General features: G+C 41.1%; 4 protein-coding genes across 4 annotated transcripts; all 4 read left to right on the top strand.

The window, feature by feature from the left end:
- The first annotated feature begins 132 nt into the window (after window positions 1–132).
- On the top strand, window positions 133–3,300 carry LOC110055988 (uncharacterized). The gene is made up of 2 exons (XM_089275427.1): window positions 133–519; window positions 2,750–3,300. The coding sequence occupies exons 1-2, from the start codon at window positions 207–209 to the stop codon at window positions 3,124–3,126; spliced, it is 690 nt and encodes a 229-aa protein (XP_089131553.1). The 5' UTR covers window positions 133–206; the 3' UTR covers window positions 3,127–3,300.
- A 130-nt stretch (window positions 3,301–3,430) lies between these two features.
- LOC110055985 (uncharacterized) lies at window positions 3,431–11,431 on the top strand. Its single transcript, XM_020762422.2, has 2 exons — window positions 3,431–4,425; window positions 8,685–11,431. Exons 1-2 carry the CDS (start codon window positions 3,787–3,789, stop codon window positions 8,823–8,825), a joined length of 780 nt encoding a protein of 259 aa, XP_020618081.2. The 5' UTR covers window positions 3,431–3,786; the 3' UTR covers window positions 8,826–11,431.
- On the top strand, window positions 5,716–6,897 carry LOC149102398 (uncharacterized). The gene has a single exon (XM_089275248.1). The coding sequence runs from the start codon at window positions 5,716–5,718 to the stop codon at window positions 6,895–6,897; it is 1,182 nt and encodes a 393-aa protein (XP_089131374.1).
- On the top strand, window positions 7,237–7,987 carry LOC110055990 (uncharacterized). The gene has a single exon (XM_020762427.2). It carries the CDS (start codon window positions 7,237–7,239, stop codon window positions 7,891–7,893), a length of 657 nt encoding a protein of 218 aa, XP_020618086.2. The 3' UTR covers window positions 7,894–7,987.
- Window positions 11,432–13,607: the final 2,176 nt, after the last annotated feature.

Here is a 13,607-nt window from a genome sequence, read left to right as displayed (position 1 = left end):
TTGAGAGACTGTCGAAACCGAATAACATCTGAGGTTTTGAAAAATGTCTATAATGATTGTAAGGAGAACAAATATATGATTTGGAGAATATTTGGAAAATGAGGGAGGAGTGGACGCTAGAGCCCAAGCCACAAGCGCCTTTCTCACTCGCTGTAGGTTTCTTTTTCAGTCGTGTAGATATTTGATAGCTACAATTTAGCTTCGTCATGAGTACGAAGGAGAAAGTTCGCTTTCCTTCTGAGAATAAACAAGGAGCCTGTCCGGGAGTGTTCACTGGAGACCCAAGTAAATCAACCCTGGGTCTTGTTGTGGTGCAGGAATGGTGGGGAATGAACGATATCATTGTACAGGAGGCTGCAGACATTTCCGAGAGAGGCAACTTGGTAACTCTGGTACCTGATCTGTACCGCGGAAAGGTAGCAACAGATCATGAAACAGCGGGGCATTACATGTCTGATTTGGACTGGCCAGGGGCGGTGCAAGACATAGCTGGTGCGGCGAAATATTTGAAGGAAAAAGGTTGGTCCAATATTTGGGGTGGACTGGGAAGAGGGGTTACTCCCTTATCAACGGTGTATCCATGGCTTGGGCCTTTGGCATAATTAGCACTTATTGACTGCTCCCGAGGGGAACAGTGAATTTTGTTTCCCGAGAATCTCAATGTTTCCTGAGGTGAAGGCAAGGGAAACATTGAGATTCGAGGGAAACAAATTCACTGTTCCCCAAGGGATCAGTCATTAAGTGATTTGTTATATAGTAAAACAAATGGGTCAAACAGGTGGAAAACAAATAATCACTTTATTGGCAAATTTTGCGGGTAAGAGTGAACTGTTTCCCGTTTGATGTCATAGTTTTTGCAATGTTGCCCGCCCATGGCATTTGGTGGGAACAGTTTCATTGTTAGATGTCATGTGACCATGAACTAGCCAATGAATGGGCACACTGTAGCAACAAAAACGCCAGCTATATAACAATGGTAGATATCTATATTATGACTGTTATGAAAGGAGATTAATAGATAGAACTGTGCATGATACATAATCCCACAAAGGTTTTTCCTACATTGAAAACTGAGTCAGTTTAGTTTTTCATAGTCTAAAACAGGGCACAGATTTAAAGGGTTTTACAAAGTTTATGTACTTAAAAGGAAAAGGCATTTAATGGCCAATTTGAAAAGGCTTTTCACCAGTAGCATAGCAATATAAACCCAATCAAAAGTGTTTATTCAAACATGAGAGAAAAGCAACTGGTGCAAGTACAAGAGTTCAACTTACTTGTCAAAGCATCAAGGATCAAAACATTTTGGATTTGTGTTAATTATAGTATTTATACACACTCTTATCGTATCATATTGACTGCCAATTATAAAAGTTGGAACCTTATTTTAAGAGGGTTAAACTTCCTGCCTCACTTCCTAAATTTTCAACCAAATATCAGAGTTGTCTAAACTAACCAGTCATCGTCAGTTCCACTTCTCCATATGGAGAGTGGGGTCAGAAATTTTACTTATCCAAGACACTCTGTCAGTCACCACCAGCCCTGCCTCTACCCGAGAACAACAACCCATCACGATTTGCTCTTAAATCTCTGCTATCCTATGCCATGTTTCTCTGGGTCTTCCTCTCTTGTATTTTCCTTCCAGTACCCACGTAAGTGCAACTCATGGGAGGGAACTGTTATCTATTCACAGCATGTGTCCAATCCATGTCCACCTCCTTCTCCTTACTTTTCCACTGATAGTTTCCATTTTAACTCTCTTGTGCACCTCTTCATTTGACTCTCACATAGGCCAACAGAGCCAGTGAAAATTTGCCAGTAACTATTTACCCACCTAGGTGGAGAGAAGTTCTGTGAGACTAGTGCCTAATACTTAAGAGCACAACTTGCCATCTTCAGCCAGGGCTCTACCTGTATGGCTAAATTTCAAGTCCAGCAAAATAACCCTAAAGCCACCATGCCTCCCACAAATAATATAATAAATGTTGTTGTTTTTAAAATTGTAGTTAAGACACTGGACTCTAGATGAAGAAGTCCTGTTTTCATCTTTAGAGATCCTTCTTTCATCATTTCTGAACATGATTTCCATGTGTTCTTGACTTGTATAGTGCACTACATGACTTCTTTAAATATACCAGCTTTTATCCTTACTTTTTATAAGGTACTAGTGGTGTTATTATAAGAGTATGACGCCCTATTGGGGCTGGCATTTGTCTTGCTTTTCAGTTAGATATTTCTGTGTGAAGAGTTTTGGTTTTACTTACTGCTACATAACTTCAATTTTGTGTAAGGCTAGCATAAACATAAATTTAAAATGTTTTGGTGACACCAACCACATGTACCATTTTAAACAGCTATAATTCTTTATTTACGTACTAGAAAATAAAAAAAATCTACTGGTGTCTGTTTTGCACATTTGGACCTGTGAGGAAGCCCCCCTTCCACCATCTTAAGTTACAAACCCCTTTACTTTCTGCAAAAAAATTCAAATCCCTTTTCTTTTTCACACACAAAGATTGTATAATCTTAGAATTAAATTGTAACAGCCCAATCCCTAGTCTCCTTTGCATCTGTCGTCAGGGTCATCAGGCAATGCTTCTTGCCACTAGTAGGGAGAAGCATTGTGTGACGACCCTAACAACAGCTGCAAAGGGGACTACCCAATACTTCCCTTTTTGTGTTTATGGAACATTAAAAGTAACGTGTTGTCAGATAGCACTTTTCATGTCCATGTTTCTTGGTTTCCATTTAGGTTGCAAGAAGGTGGGCGTGACTGGCTTCTGTATGGGTGGAGCCTTGGCTCTGGCTTCTGCCGCCCTCACCCCTGAAGAGATTTCAGCTGCTGCTCCATTCTATGGCATCCCCAGTGCAGAGTTGTGTGATGTGGGAAAGATCAAAATACCTTTACAAGGTCATTTTGGGAGTAAGGATACCCTTGCTGGGTTCTCCTCACCTAAAGATGTTGAATCTTTAAAGCAGAAGCTTGATACTGGTGGAGTGAATTATGAAGTGTTCATGTATGATACGGGCCACGCTTTTACCAACCCCACCAATCCAAATTACACCAAGGAAATCTGTGATTTGGCTCTAGGAAGGATGATAGATTTCATGAAGAAACACTTAGCTTAAGCCTTAGGTTCTACTAACTCTGTGAACGTCTAGTAACTAAATTTGTCCAATTATTATGATCTTTAATGTATCACTAGCATGTTTTTACACCTTCTTTTAGAGAAAAGGGAGGTGTCAATAAATGGCATTATGCAGCAGGGCTGGCTTCAAGAAATAAATTTGCCATAATTGTAATTGTCACTAAATGATTTGTCACAAAACTACAACCAGTAGAGGGGTATATTGCGTTACTTTGTAGGATTTTACAAATCATTAAGCTTCTTTTTCTTTTCTCAATTGCATTACAAGTTCTCGGTTTTATTTTGTGTGCCAACCATGGCCATGTGCCAACACTGAAGGGGAAATTCCTCAATTGCAAGTCTCTATAATTTTGTCCGTCTTTGTTATTGTATTCTCGAACGCTGACCTATCAAACTGCAAGAAAACAGCTAACGCTCTTTACACCTCAAATAACTTACTTTTTTAACTTCGTATGGTAAATATTTTTATAATTAATTTGATGATCGTTCATGCCTTCGCATAACTAATTGTGTTCCCATGATAACCAGACACGTCAATGACCTAATTTGGTGTTATTAAGAATTTGGCGGTATATAAAGGCTCCTTTGCCTTCGTTCAGCCCCTTGTGACCGCCAAACCATCACCAACTTACAGTTTCGAATGACTGATAGACTACGACAGATTTACAGAGCTGTTTTGATTCAGATTTCTCGCGATCTGGACAAAGAACAGTGTAAAGAACTTCAATTTCTCTGTACTGAGCTAGTTCCAAGACGAAATGAAGGAGTTCTGAGCCTTTTCCGTTCCTTAGAGGAAGCTGCGAAGATGTCTTGGGTCGACGTTACCTTCCTGGAGGAATGTATGCACGATATTGGGAGAGAAGATCTAGTTGTTAGACTGACTGCTTTTCAAAGAAAAAGAGACCTTTCCATTCTTCTCAATTTCTATGTAAAGAAGAGAAATGGATTGCATCCCTTTGACCAGTCATCGGCGTCGAACGCGGCCGAGTATCTCGTTCAACTCATGGAGGGCTTTCAAGGCAGACTAGATGTTAGAGGAATGCTCAGAAGCTCGGGCAAGAATCCGAAAGATCTCTGGCTACATTTTGTAAAGGAATGTAGTCCTCCGCAAAGCATGACGTGGGGTAAACTTTCTATGCTAGTCGCAATTGCCGGGGAAATAATTGCCGTATCTTCATCCTTCTCCGAAAAAATACCAGGAGAACAGGATGAAGCCATGAAGATGTGCATAGCATTGGCAGATGAACTTTGCCATCCCATGCTTCAGCTTGGAACCTGGGTATGTTTGACTCTTTACAACTAGCATCTACTCGTACACCGGTTGTTTTTGCCTGAAATGAGCACAGCCACATTGTACGTATTCTTTGGTTAACGGCAATTATCGCATATAATTAGGCAGCTGCCAAGTTTCCGAAAGTGAAAGTGAAAAGACAAAGCGGATGCTGCATTGAATTTCTTATTACTTTTCTAAACATCAAGATTTTCGCTAAGTTTTCGATGTCAATGTCCCTCTCAAGTTTTAATCTCCAGCAAATTAAAGTGTTATGCTAGTACGGCAAGTCTCGTGAGCGACAGGCAGATTTTACACACGTGTTTTTCGCAAAATTCGACAGGGCCTTCAGATATGAATATTCGCAACAGGGAGATCCTTTCATGATCTCTAGGAATTTATTCAGCATTTAACTCCATTAGCCAATTTTAAGCATTTGTTCTCAGCGATCCAATTACTTTGACTTCTTCAATCCTTTATACGTTGAACGACGATAGCAGAAGGACATGACATTAATGGTAATCGCAGTATCATTCACGTTTTTGTATTTTTCGTATGCACAAAAAAACACCTCCATAGATCAATTTATCACCCCAAATTGAGTAAATATTTGAAGCTTCAAAAGAATATGTTCCAAATACTTGGGAATGTGGAACTCCAAACTTGCCAGCTTTTACAAAGAAAATGTATGGCAGGGGACAAGCGGTTGCACGCTTGCATACATTGCTTTGTAAAAATTGCCAAGTTTGGAATCCCATATTTCTTTGCGTTTGCAACAGATTCTTTTGAAAGTTCACATATTTACGAAATTCAACGCAATAAATCAAGCGGTGAGGCTTATTTTTTGTTTGAATAAAAATATATCAGAAAAGCATGACATTGTCGAAGTGGTCCATTTAGGTGGTCAGTTTTCTGTTATTGTTGTGTTGACATCTGTCTATTCCTGTTAAGGTTAGACTCCTCATTCTCATTATCAAGCAGGTTAGGGGGCCTTACTACCAATATATCTCATTTTTAACTAGTTTAGCTGCTGTGAAGGCTAGTGTAGTAACTGCCTTTTCTTTATAACTTCCTGTTCAACTGTTTATTTATTAATTTTTGTAAACTAGTTATTACCCATTGACTTTAGTTAGGTGTCACCAATTAGCTAATCTATAGCTAAATACACTGACACATTAATAAAGTTTTCATTCAATGATTCATTGGCATTAACAAACGATAAAGAAAATGTCATTTTGATACTGCTACTGTTACTGTTCCCGCCGCAGCTATTGCTACTTTCACTGCAACTGAACTGCAATGCTACTACCACTGAACTGCCATGCTACTGCCGCTCCCCTGCCACTAAACTGCCATGTTACTGCCACTCCACTGCCACTGAACTGCCATGCTGCTGCCAATCTACTGCCACTAAACTGCCATGCTACTGCCACTTCACTGCCACTGCACTGCCATGCTGCTGCCAATCTACTGCCACTAAACTGCCATGCTACTGCCACTCCACTGCCACTGAACTGCCATGCCACTACCAATCCCCTGCCACTGAACTGCCATGCTTCTGCCAGTTCACTGCCACTGAACTGCCATGCTACCAATCCACTGCCACTGAACTGCCATACTACTGCCACTCCACTGCCACTGAACTGCCATGCTGCTGCCACTCCACTGCCACTGAACTGCCATGCTACTGCCAGTTCACTGCCACTGAACTGCCATGCTACCAATCCACTGCCACTGAACTGCCATACAACTGCCACTGAACTGCCATGCTTCTGCCACTCCACTGCCACTGAACTGCCATGCTACTGCCAGTTCACTGCCACGGAACTGCCATGCTACCAATCCACTGCCACTGAACTGCCATGCTACTGCCAGTTCACTGCCACTGAACTGCCATACTACTGCCACTCCACTGCCACTGAACTGCCATGCTACTGCCAATTCACTGCCACTAAACTGCCATGCTGCTGCCACTCCACTGCCCTTGAACTGCCATGCTGCTGCCAATCCACTGCTACTGAATTGCCATGCTTCTGCCACTCCACTGCCACTGAACTGCCATGCTACTGCCAATCCACTGCCACTGAACTGCCATGCTACTGCCAATCCACTGCCTCTGAACTGCCATGCTACTGCCAATCCACCGCCACTGAACTGCCATGGTACTGCCACTTCACTGCCTCTGAACTGCCATGCTTCTGCCACTTCACTGCCTCTGAACTGCCATGCTACTGCCAATCCACTGCCACTGAACTGCCATGCTGCTGCCACTTCACTGCCTCTGAACTGCCATGCTACTACCACTCCACTACCTCTGAACTGCTATGCCACTGCCACTTCACTCCCTCTAAAGTGCAATACTACTGCCACTTCACTCCCTCTGAACTGCCATACTACTGCCACTTCACTGCCTCTGAACTGCCATACTATTGCCACTCCAATGGCATTGAACTGCTATGCTACTGTCTCTCAACTGATTGAACAGCCAAGCTACTACCAATCCACTGCCATTGAACTGCCATGCCAGTACCACTCTAATGCCACTGAACTGCCATGCTACTGACACTCCACTGCCTCTAAACTGCCATGCTACTGCCCTCTAATGCCATTGAACTGCCATGCCACTGGCACTCCATGCCGCTGAACTGCCATGCCAGTGAGTTACCTTGTTACTGCCACTGAACTGCCATGTTACTGCTCCGCTAATGCCATTGAACTGCCATGCCACCGCTGCTCCCCTGCCTCTGAACTGCCATGCTACTGCCACTCCACTGCCTCTGAACTGCCATGCCACTACCACTCTAATGCCATTGAACTGCCATGCCACTGAGCTACCTTGTTACTGCCACTAAACTGCCATGCTACTGCTCTGCTAATGCCATTGAACTGCCATGCCACTGTTGCTCCACTGCCTCTCAACTGCCATGCTTCTGCCACTCTAATGCCATTGAACTGCCATGCCGTTGCCACTCCATGGCATTAAACTGCCATGCATGCTACTGCCACTCCATGAAATTGAACTGCCATGCTACCACTGCTCTACTGCCTCTGAACTGCCATCCTACTGCCTCTCTACTTTCTTTGAACTGTGATGCCACTGCTTCTCCACTGCCTCTGAACTGCCATGCTACTGCTACTCCATGGCTACTGAACTGCCATGTTACTGCCACTCCACTGCCATTGAACTACCATGCTACTACCACTCCACTGCCATGCTTCTGCCACTCTACCTCCACTGAACTGCCACGCTACTGCCACACCACTGCCATGCTACTTCCAATCTACGTCCCTGAACTGCCATGCTACTGCTTCTCCAATGCCTCTAAACTGCCATGCCACAGAAACTCTACTTCCACTGAACTGCCATGCTATGGCCACTGCACTACCATTAAACTGCCATACTACTGCCGCTCTACTTCCACTGAATGGCCATGTTACTACCGCTCCACTGCTACTGAACTGCCATGCTGCTGCTAATTCCCACTTCCACTGGACTGCCATGTTACTGCCACTCTACTGCCACTGAACTGCCATATTACTGCCACTCCACTGCCTCTGAACCCTGGGGGGGGGGGGGAACTCCATATGGAATGGACAGGGATGCTTGTCATCTCGCTTGGGGGTGTAAATTTCGGATTTTGGTCTTGCTTAGGGTGTTCCAGGCAAAATGTCATTATTTTTAGCTGTCAAGGTCTCGTTAAGGATGCACGCGAAGAAATAACAAAACAGAAAGAATTTTGATTCTTTATATTTACTCAATTCATATAAATCATTAAAAGTCACTGTACTTTTTATTTGTCTGTTTTATAAACTGGTCTCTTTTAGGGGTCTGCATAAGCTTCGGCCACACCCAGATTGGTCTCTTTTAGGGGTTAAAGTCAAAGTTTCCGATGAGCATCCCCATCCACTCCATATGGGAGTCTCCCCCACGGGCTCTGAACTGCCACGCAACTGCCACTTCATGGTCACTGAACTGTTTTGCTACTGCCACTCCACTTCCATTGAACAGCTGTTACTCCACTGCCTCCGACCTACCATACTACTTCCACTTCACGGCCACTGAACTGCCATGCTACTGCCCCTCCACAGCAACTGATTCCCCTGATGATGCTACTGCTATGCTACTTTACTGACTGATTAAGATAATGATAGATAATAGATTTACAGTTGCATTTTGTGATTGCTTGATTCATTGATTTATTTGTTCATTATTTCATGTTGTTATATGTTTAATAGAAAAATATTTTCCAATATTTTCCTATTTGCAGAACGACTTCTGTGCATATGTGAAGAAAAAACACAATCAGGTGTTTCGTGGACAAGACATTGGACGCAGCCCTAACTTGTCTTGGGAAAGACAAATAGCCAACACAGTCAAAGAGCTAGAGAAGGCCATCTTTTCCCAGTAGAGGTATTCTCTTGACTAGGGGCCTCTTAACCAAGCTTTTTTCAATTTAAATAAGGCAACAACTAGGTTCAGCAAAGACCTAATATGTTTGCATCTCGTATCAATTTAAAGATGGCAACTACTAGGTTCAGTAAAGGCCTAATATGTTTGCATTTCATATCAATTTAAATAAGGCAACTACTAGGTTCAGTAAAGGCCTATGTTTGCATTTCGTATCAATTTAAAGAAGGCAACTACTAGGTTCATTAAAGGCCTATGTTTGCATTTCTTAGCAATACAAAGAAGGCAACTACTAGGTTCACTAAAGGCCTATGTTTGCATTTCTTATCAATTTAAACAAGGCAACCACTAGGTTCAGTAAAGGCCTATGTTTGCATTTCTTATATATCGATACAAAGAAGGCAACTACTAGGTTCAGTAAAGGCCTATGTTTGCATTTCTTATCAATACAAAGAAGGCAACTACTAGGTTCAGTAAAGGCCTATGTTTGCATTTCTTATCAATACAAAGAAGGCAACTACTAGGTTCAGTAAAGGCCTATGTTTGCATTTCTTATCAATACAAAGAAGGCAACTACTAGGTTCAGTAAAGGCCTATGTTTGCATTTCTTATCAATTTAAAGCAAGGCAACTTCTAGGTTTAGTAAAGACCTAATATGTTTGCATTTGGTATCAATTTAAATGAGGCAACTACTGGGTACAGTAGAGACCTAATATTTTTGCATTTTGTATCAGTTTAAATAAGGCAACTACTAGGCTCAGTAAAGGCCTAATATGTTTGCATTTCTTAGCAATACAAAGAAGGCAACTACTAGGTTCACTAAAGGCCTATGTTTGCATTTCTTATCAATTTAAACAAGGCAACCACTGGGTTCAGTAAAGGCCTATGTTTGCATTTCTTATATATCGATACAAAGAAGGCAACTACTAGGTTCAGTAAAGGCCTATGTTTGCATTTCTTATCAATACAAAGAAGGCAACTACTAGGTTCAGTAAAGGCCTATGTTTGCATTTCTTATCAATACAAAGAAGGCAACTACTAGGTTCAGTAAAGGCCTATGTTTGCATTTCTTATCAATACAAAGAAGGCAACTACTAGGTTCAGTGAAGGCCTATGTTTGCATTTCTTATCAATTTAAAGCAAGGCAACTTCTAGGTTTAGTAAAGACCTAATATGTTTACATTTGGTATCAATTTAAATGAGGCAACTACTGGGTACAGTACAGACCTAATATTTTTGCATTTCGTATCAGTTTAAATAAGGCAACTACTAGGCTCAGTAAAGGCCTAATATGTTTGCATTTCTTATCAATTTAGATAAGGCAACTACTAGGTTTAGTAAAGACCTAATCTGTTTGCATTTCTTATCAAGTTAAATAAGGCAACTTCTAGGTTCAGTAAAGACCTAATATGTTTGCATTTCGTATCAAGTTAAATAAGGCAACTACTAGGTTCAGTACAGACCTAATGTGTTTGCATTTCGTATCAATTTAAAGAAGGCAACTTCTAGGTTCAGTTAAGGCCTAATATGTTTGCATTTCGTATCAATTTAAATAAGGCAACTACTAGGTTCAGTAAAGGCCTAGAATGGTTGCATTTCTTATCAATTTAAATAAGACAACTACTAGGTTCAGTAAAGACCTAGAATGTTTGCATTTCTTATCAATTTAAATAAGACAGCTACTAGGTTTAGTAAAGACCTAATATGTTTGCATTTCTTATCAATTTAAATAAGGCAACTTCTAGGTTCAGTAAAGACCTAATATGATTGCATTTCGTATCAAGTTAAATAAGGCAACTACTAGGTTCAGTTAAGGCCTAATATGTTTGCATTTCGCATCAAGTTAAATAAGGCAACTACTAGGTTCAGTTAAGGCCTAATATGTTTGCATTTTGTATCAAGTTAAATAAGGCAACTTCTAGGTTCAGTAAAGGCCTAATATGTTTGCATTTCGTATCAATTTAAATAAGGCAACTACTAGGTTCAGTAAAGACCTAGAATGTTTGCATTTCGCATCAATTTAAATAAGACAATTACTAGGTTTAGCAAAGACCTAATATGTTTGCATTTCTTATCAATTTAAATAAGGCAACTTCTAGGTTCAGTAAAGACCTAATATGTTTGCATTTCGTATCAAGTTAAATAAGGCAACTACCAGGTTCAGTTAAGGCCTAATATGTTTGCATTTCGTATCAAGTTAAATAAGGCAACTACTAGGTTCAGTTAAGGCCTAATATGTTTGCATTTCGTATCAATTTAAATAAGGCAAGCCCAAGAAACAAGAAAAATAATTAATAAGACAACAAATGAAAAAAGAGCAAAAATGCAAGAAATAAGAACAAAAAATCAAGATTACAAGAAAGAATACCAAAAAAGAAAAGAAAATTTACAAAATTATCAAGAGCAACGCCAATAAACAAGAAACCAAGAATCAAGAAAAACAGGAAACAAAAACACAAGAAGAAACAAACAAAAGTGTGGCGGCACGAAAAAAAAACACTCGTACAAGAAAAACAGAAAAAAAACCAGCAAAAGAAGAAAAACAAACAAACAAATAAGCAAACTCGTGTAGTTTAAAGTTCATTAAAGTTTGCTACCTTTCAGTTCCATGGTGTGAGTCTTTTATTGTCCCTTACCAATCGCGGTGGCCTCATGGTTAGTCCGCTCGTCTCCGGATCGAGCGGCCCGGGTTCGAGCCGTGGCCGGAGACATTATGTTGTGTTCTTGGGCAAGACATTCAAATCTCACAGTGCCTCTCTCCACCCATTTTTTTTTCTCGCGGTTTTCTTTCACGTCACGCACGACGGACTAAGCGATAGAGGGACTACTCGTAGTCCATGTATACACGTGCTTTGCGATGATGTAATTTGTTTTCGCCCGGCTAAAAAAATATATCACTCTAGTCTGCGGTGGGACTGCATTCCCTTTTTTGTCGAATGCAATCAGAGTGAAAAACCAGTTCAAAGAAAACTCCACAACGTCGAAAACAACGAAAAAAGCCACAAAAAAGAACAAGAATGACGTCGCGGCGGATGGACATGAAATATAGGGCACATGGGTTCGCCATGATGTCATTCATTTTCGCCCCTCCTGCGGGGCGCGCGGCCAAATCTGTGTCGCAAGATCGTACCAAGGTGAACCGTCCCATGAAACTTGACTCAAGTCTGCATCAAATTCGGATCAAATTTGGATCAAATGAAGACTTGGGAGTGTTCGTACGCGTACCCGTAATTTTTTTCCAAAATCCCGAAAACTCTCAAAACACTCACACTGCTACTGCTACGGAAGCTACCATCACCACTAACCCCACCACTGCCACTGCCATTGACACTACCACTGCCACGACCAATAAGACTTCCACTGCTACTGTCACTGACACTAACACCATCACTACAACCACCACTAACTCTCCCACTGCTACTGCTGTGGTTACTGCTTCTGAAGCTGACAACCACTAAGACCAACAATCCACTGCTTCTACCACTGCCTCCAACACTAGCACCACCACCACCATCACTGCTGCTGCCACTCCTACTTGCATTAACACCATCACTATCACCACCATTGACACTCCCAATGCTACTGCTATGGCTACTGTCTCTGCCACTGACACTAAACCACTATGACACACTCCCACTGTTTCTGCTACTGCTTCGGACACTACCACTATTAGGTCTAACTCCACCACTTCCACGACTACTGCCATTGCTACTTACAGTGCTACTACCACTACCACTACCACTACCACTACCACCACCATTAACACTCACAGTGATACTGCAATGGTTACCACCTCTGCCACCCTCTGCCAGTGATACGACTATTACCACCACCACAATAACTACCACTCTCACTGCTATTGCTAGTGACACTGCCACCGCTGCAGCTTCCACTAACACCTAATTTGGCAGCAGTTGCTGCATCGGTTTCATCATTTATACAGTGGTTGGTTACTAATTGCCTGGACAGTAGTCACATTGAGTGAGTGTTGCCCTTTTACAATTTTACTGACTGAAATTTATAAATAATAGATTTACCTTTGCATAGGTTGATTGTCTCATTCATTCGTTCGTCCGTCCGTTCATTCATTCATTCATTCATTTATTCATTTGTCCTTTCATTCATCCATCCATTCATTTAATCATTAATGTAATATTTCATGCTGTTATATATTTATGATAATGAAAAAAATCTTCGATATGATAATGATAATGAAAAAAATCTTCGACTCCTCTAGGTACATGAAGAAGCAACACAATCTGGTGTTTCATGGACACAACACTGGACCCAGCCCTAACCTGTCACTCAAAACGCAAATAGCCAACGCGGTCAAAGAGTTAGAGAAGGCCATCTTTTTCCAGTAGATGTATTTCTACACTGGATAGAAGAGGGGCCTCTTGGCTGATCATTTTTTAATGGGCCTTTTTCTAAATTTCTGTCAGTGATAGAAAGTAAGTGATAGAAATGAAAAGAGCACATTAAAAAAGGGAAAGCAAGAAGAGCAACAACCAAAAAACGTAAACGTAAAAGAAAAACCAGAAAACGAGAAAAAAGGGAAAAAAAAGGAAAACAAAAAAAGGAAAAAAAACAGAAAACAAGAAAAGCAAGAAAAAATCGAGAAAAATCAAACACGAAAAAAGCAAGAAAAATAAAAATGAAAAAAACAAGCAAACAATCAAAAGAAAACAAAGAAAAAAAACATTAGAAAAACCATAAACCGAAAAAAAAAACAGAAACGACAAAAACAAGAAGCAAGAAAAAAATAAAGAGAGGCTTCTTCAGA

The sequence above is a fragment of the Orbicella faveolata genome, unplaced genomic scaffold, assembly GCF_042242905.1.
Source record: "Orbicella faveolata isolate gen_17 unplaced genomic scaffold, um_ofav_v1 contig_36, whole genome shotgun sequence".
In the NCBI taxonomy this organism is placed as follows: Eukaryota; Metazoa; Cnidaria; class Anthozoa; order Scleractinia; family Merulinidae; genus Orbicella; species Orbicella faveolata.
This window is presented reverse-complemented; position numbering and strand designations above follow the sequence as displayed.

Excerpts from the sequence above, each read along its gene's own strand:
- LOC110055988 (XM_089275427.1), top strand. The coding sequence starts at position 207 with ATGAGTACGAAGGAGAAAGTTCGCTTTCCTTCTGAGAATAAACAAGGA. Across the intron at positions 520-2,749 it reads GAAATATTTGAAGGAAAAAG|GTTGCAAGAAGGTGGGCGTG; the intron begins GTTGGTCCAATA and ends GTTTCCATTTAG.
- LOC110055985 (XM_020762422.2), top strand. The coding sequence starts at position 3,787 with ATGACTGATAGACTACGACAGATTTACAGAGCTGTTTTGATTCAGATT. Across the intron at positions 4,426-8,684 it reads TGCTTCAGCTTGGAACCTGG|AACGACTTCTGTGCATATGT; the intron begins GTATGTTTGACT and ends TCCTATTTGCAG.
- LOC149102398 (XM_089275248.1), top strand. The coding sequence starts at position 5,716 with ATGCTACTACCACTGAACTGCCATGCTACTGCCGCTCCCCTGCCACTA.
- LOC110055990 (XM_020762427.2), top strand. The coding sequence starts at position 7,237 with ATGCCACTGAGCTACCTTGTTACTGCCACTAAACTGCCATGCTACTGC.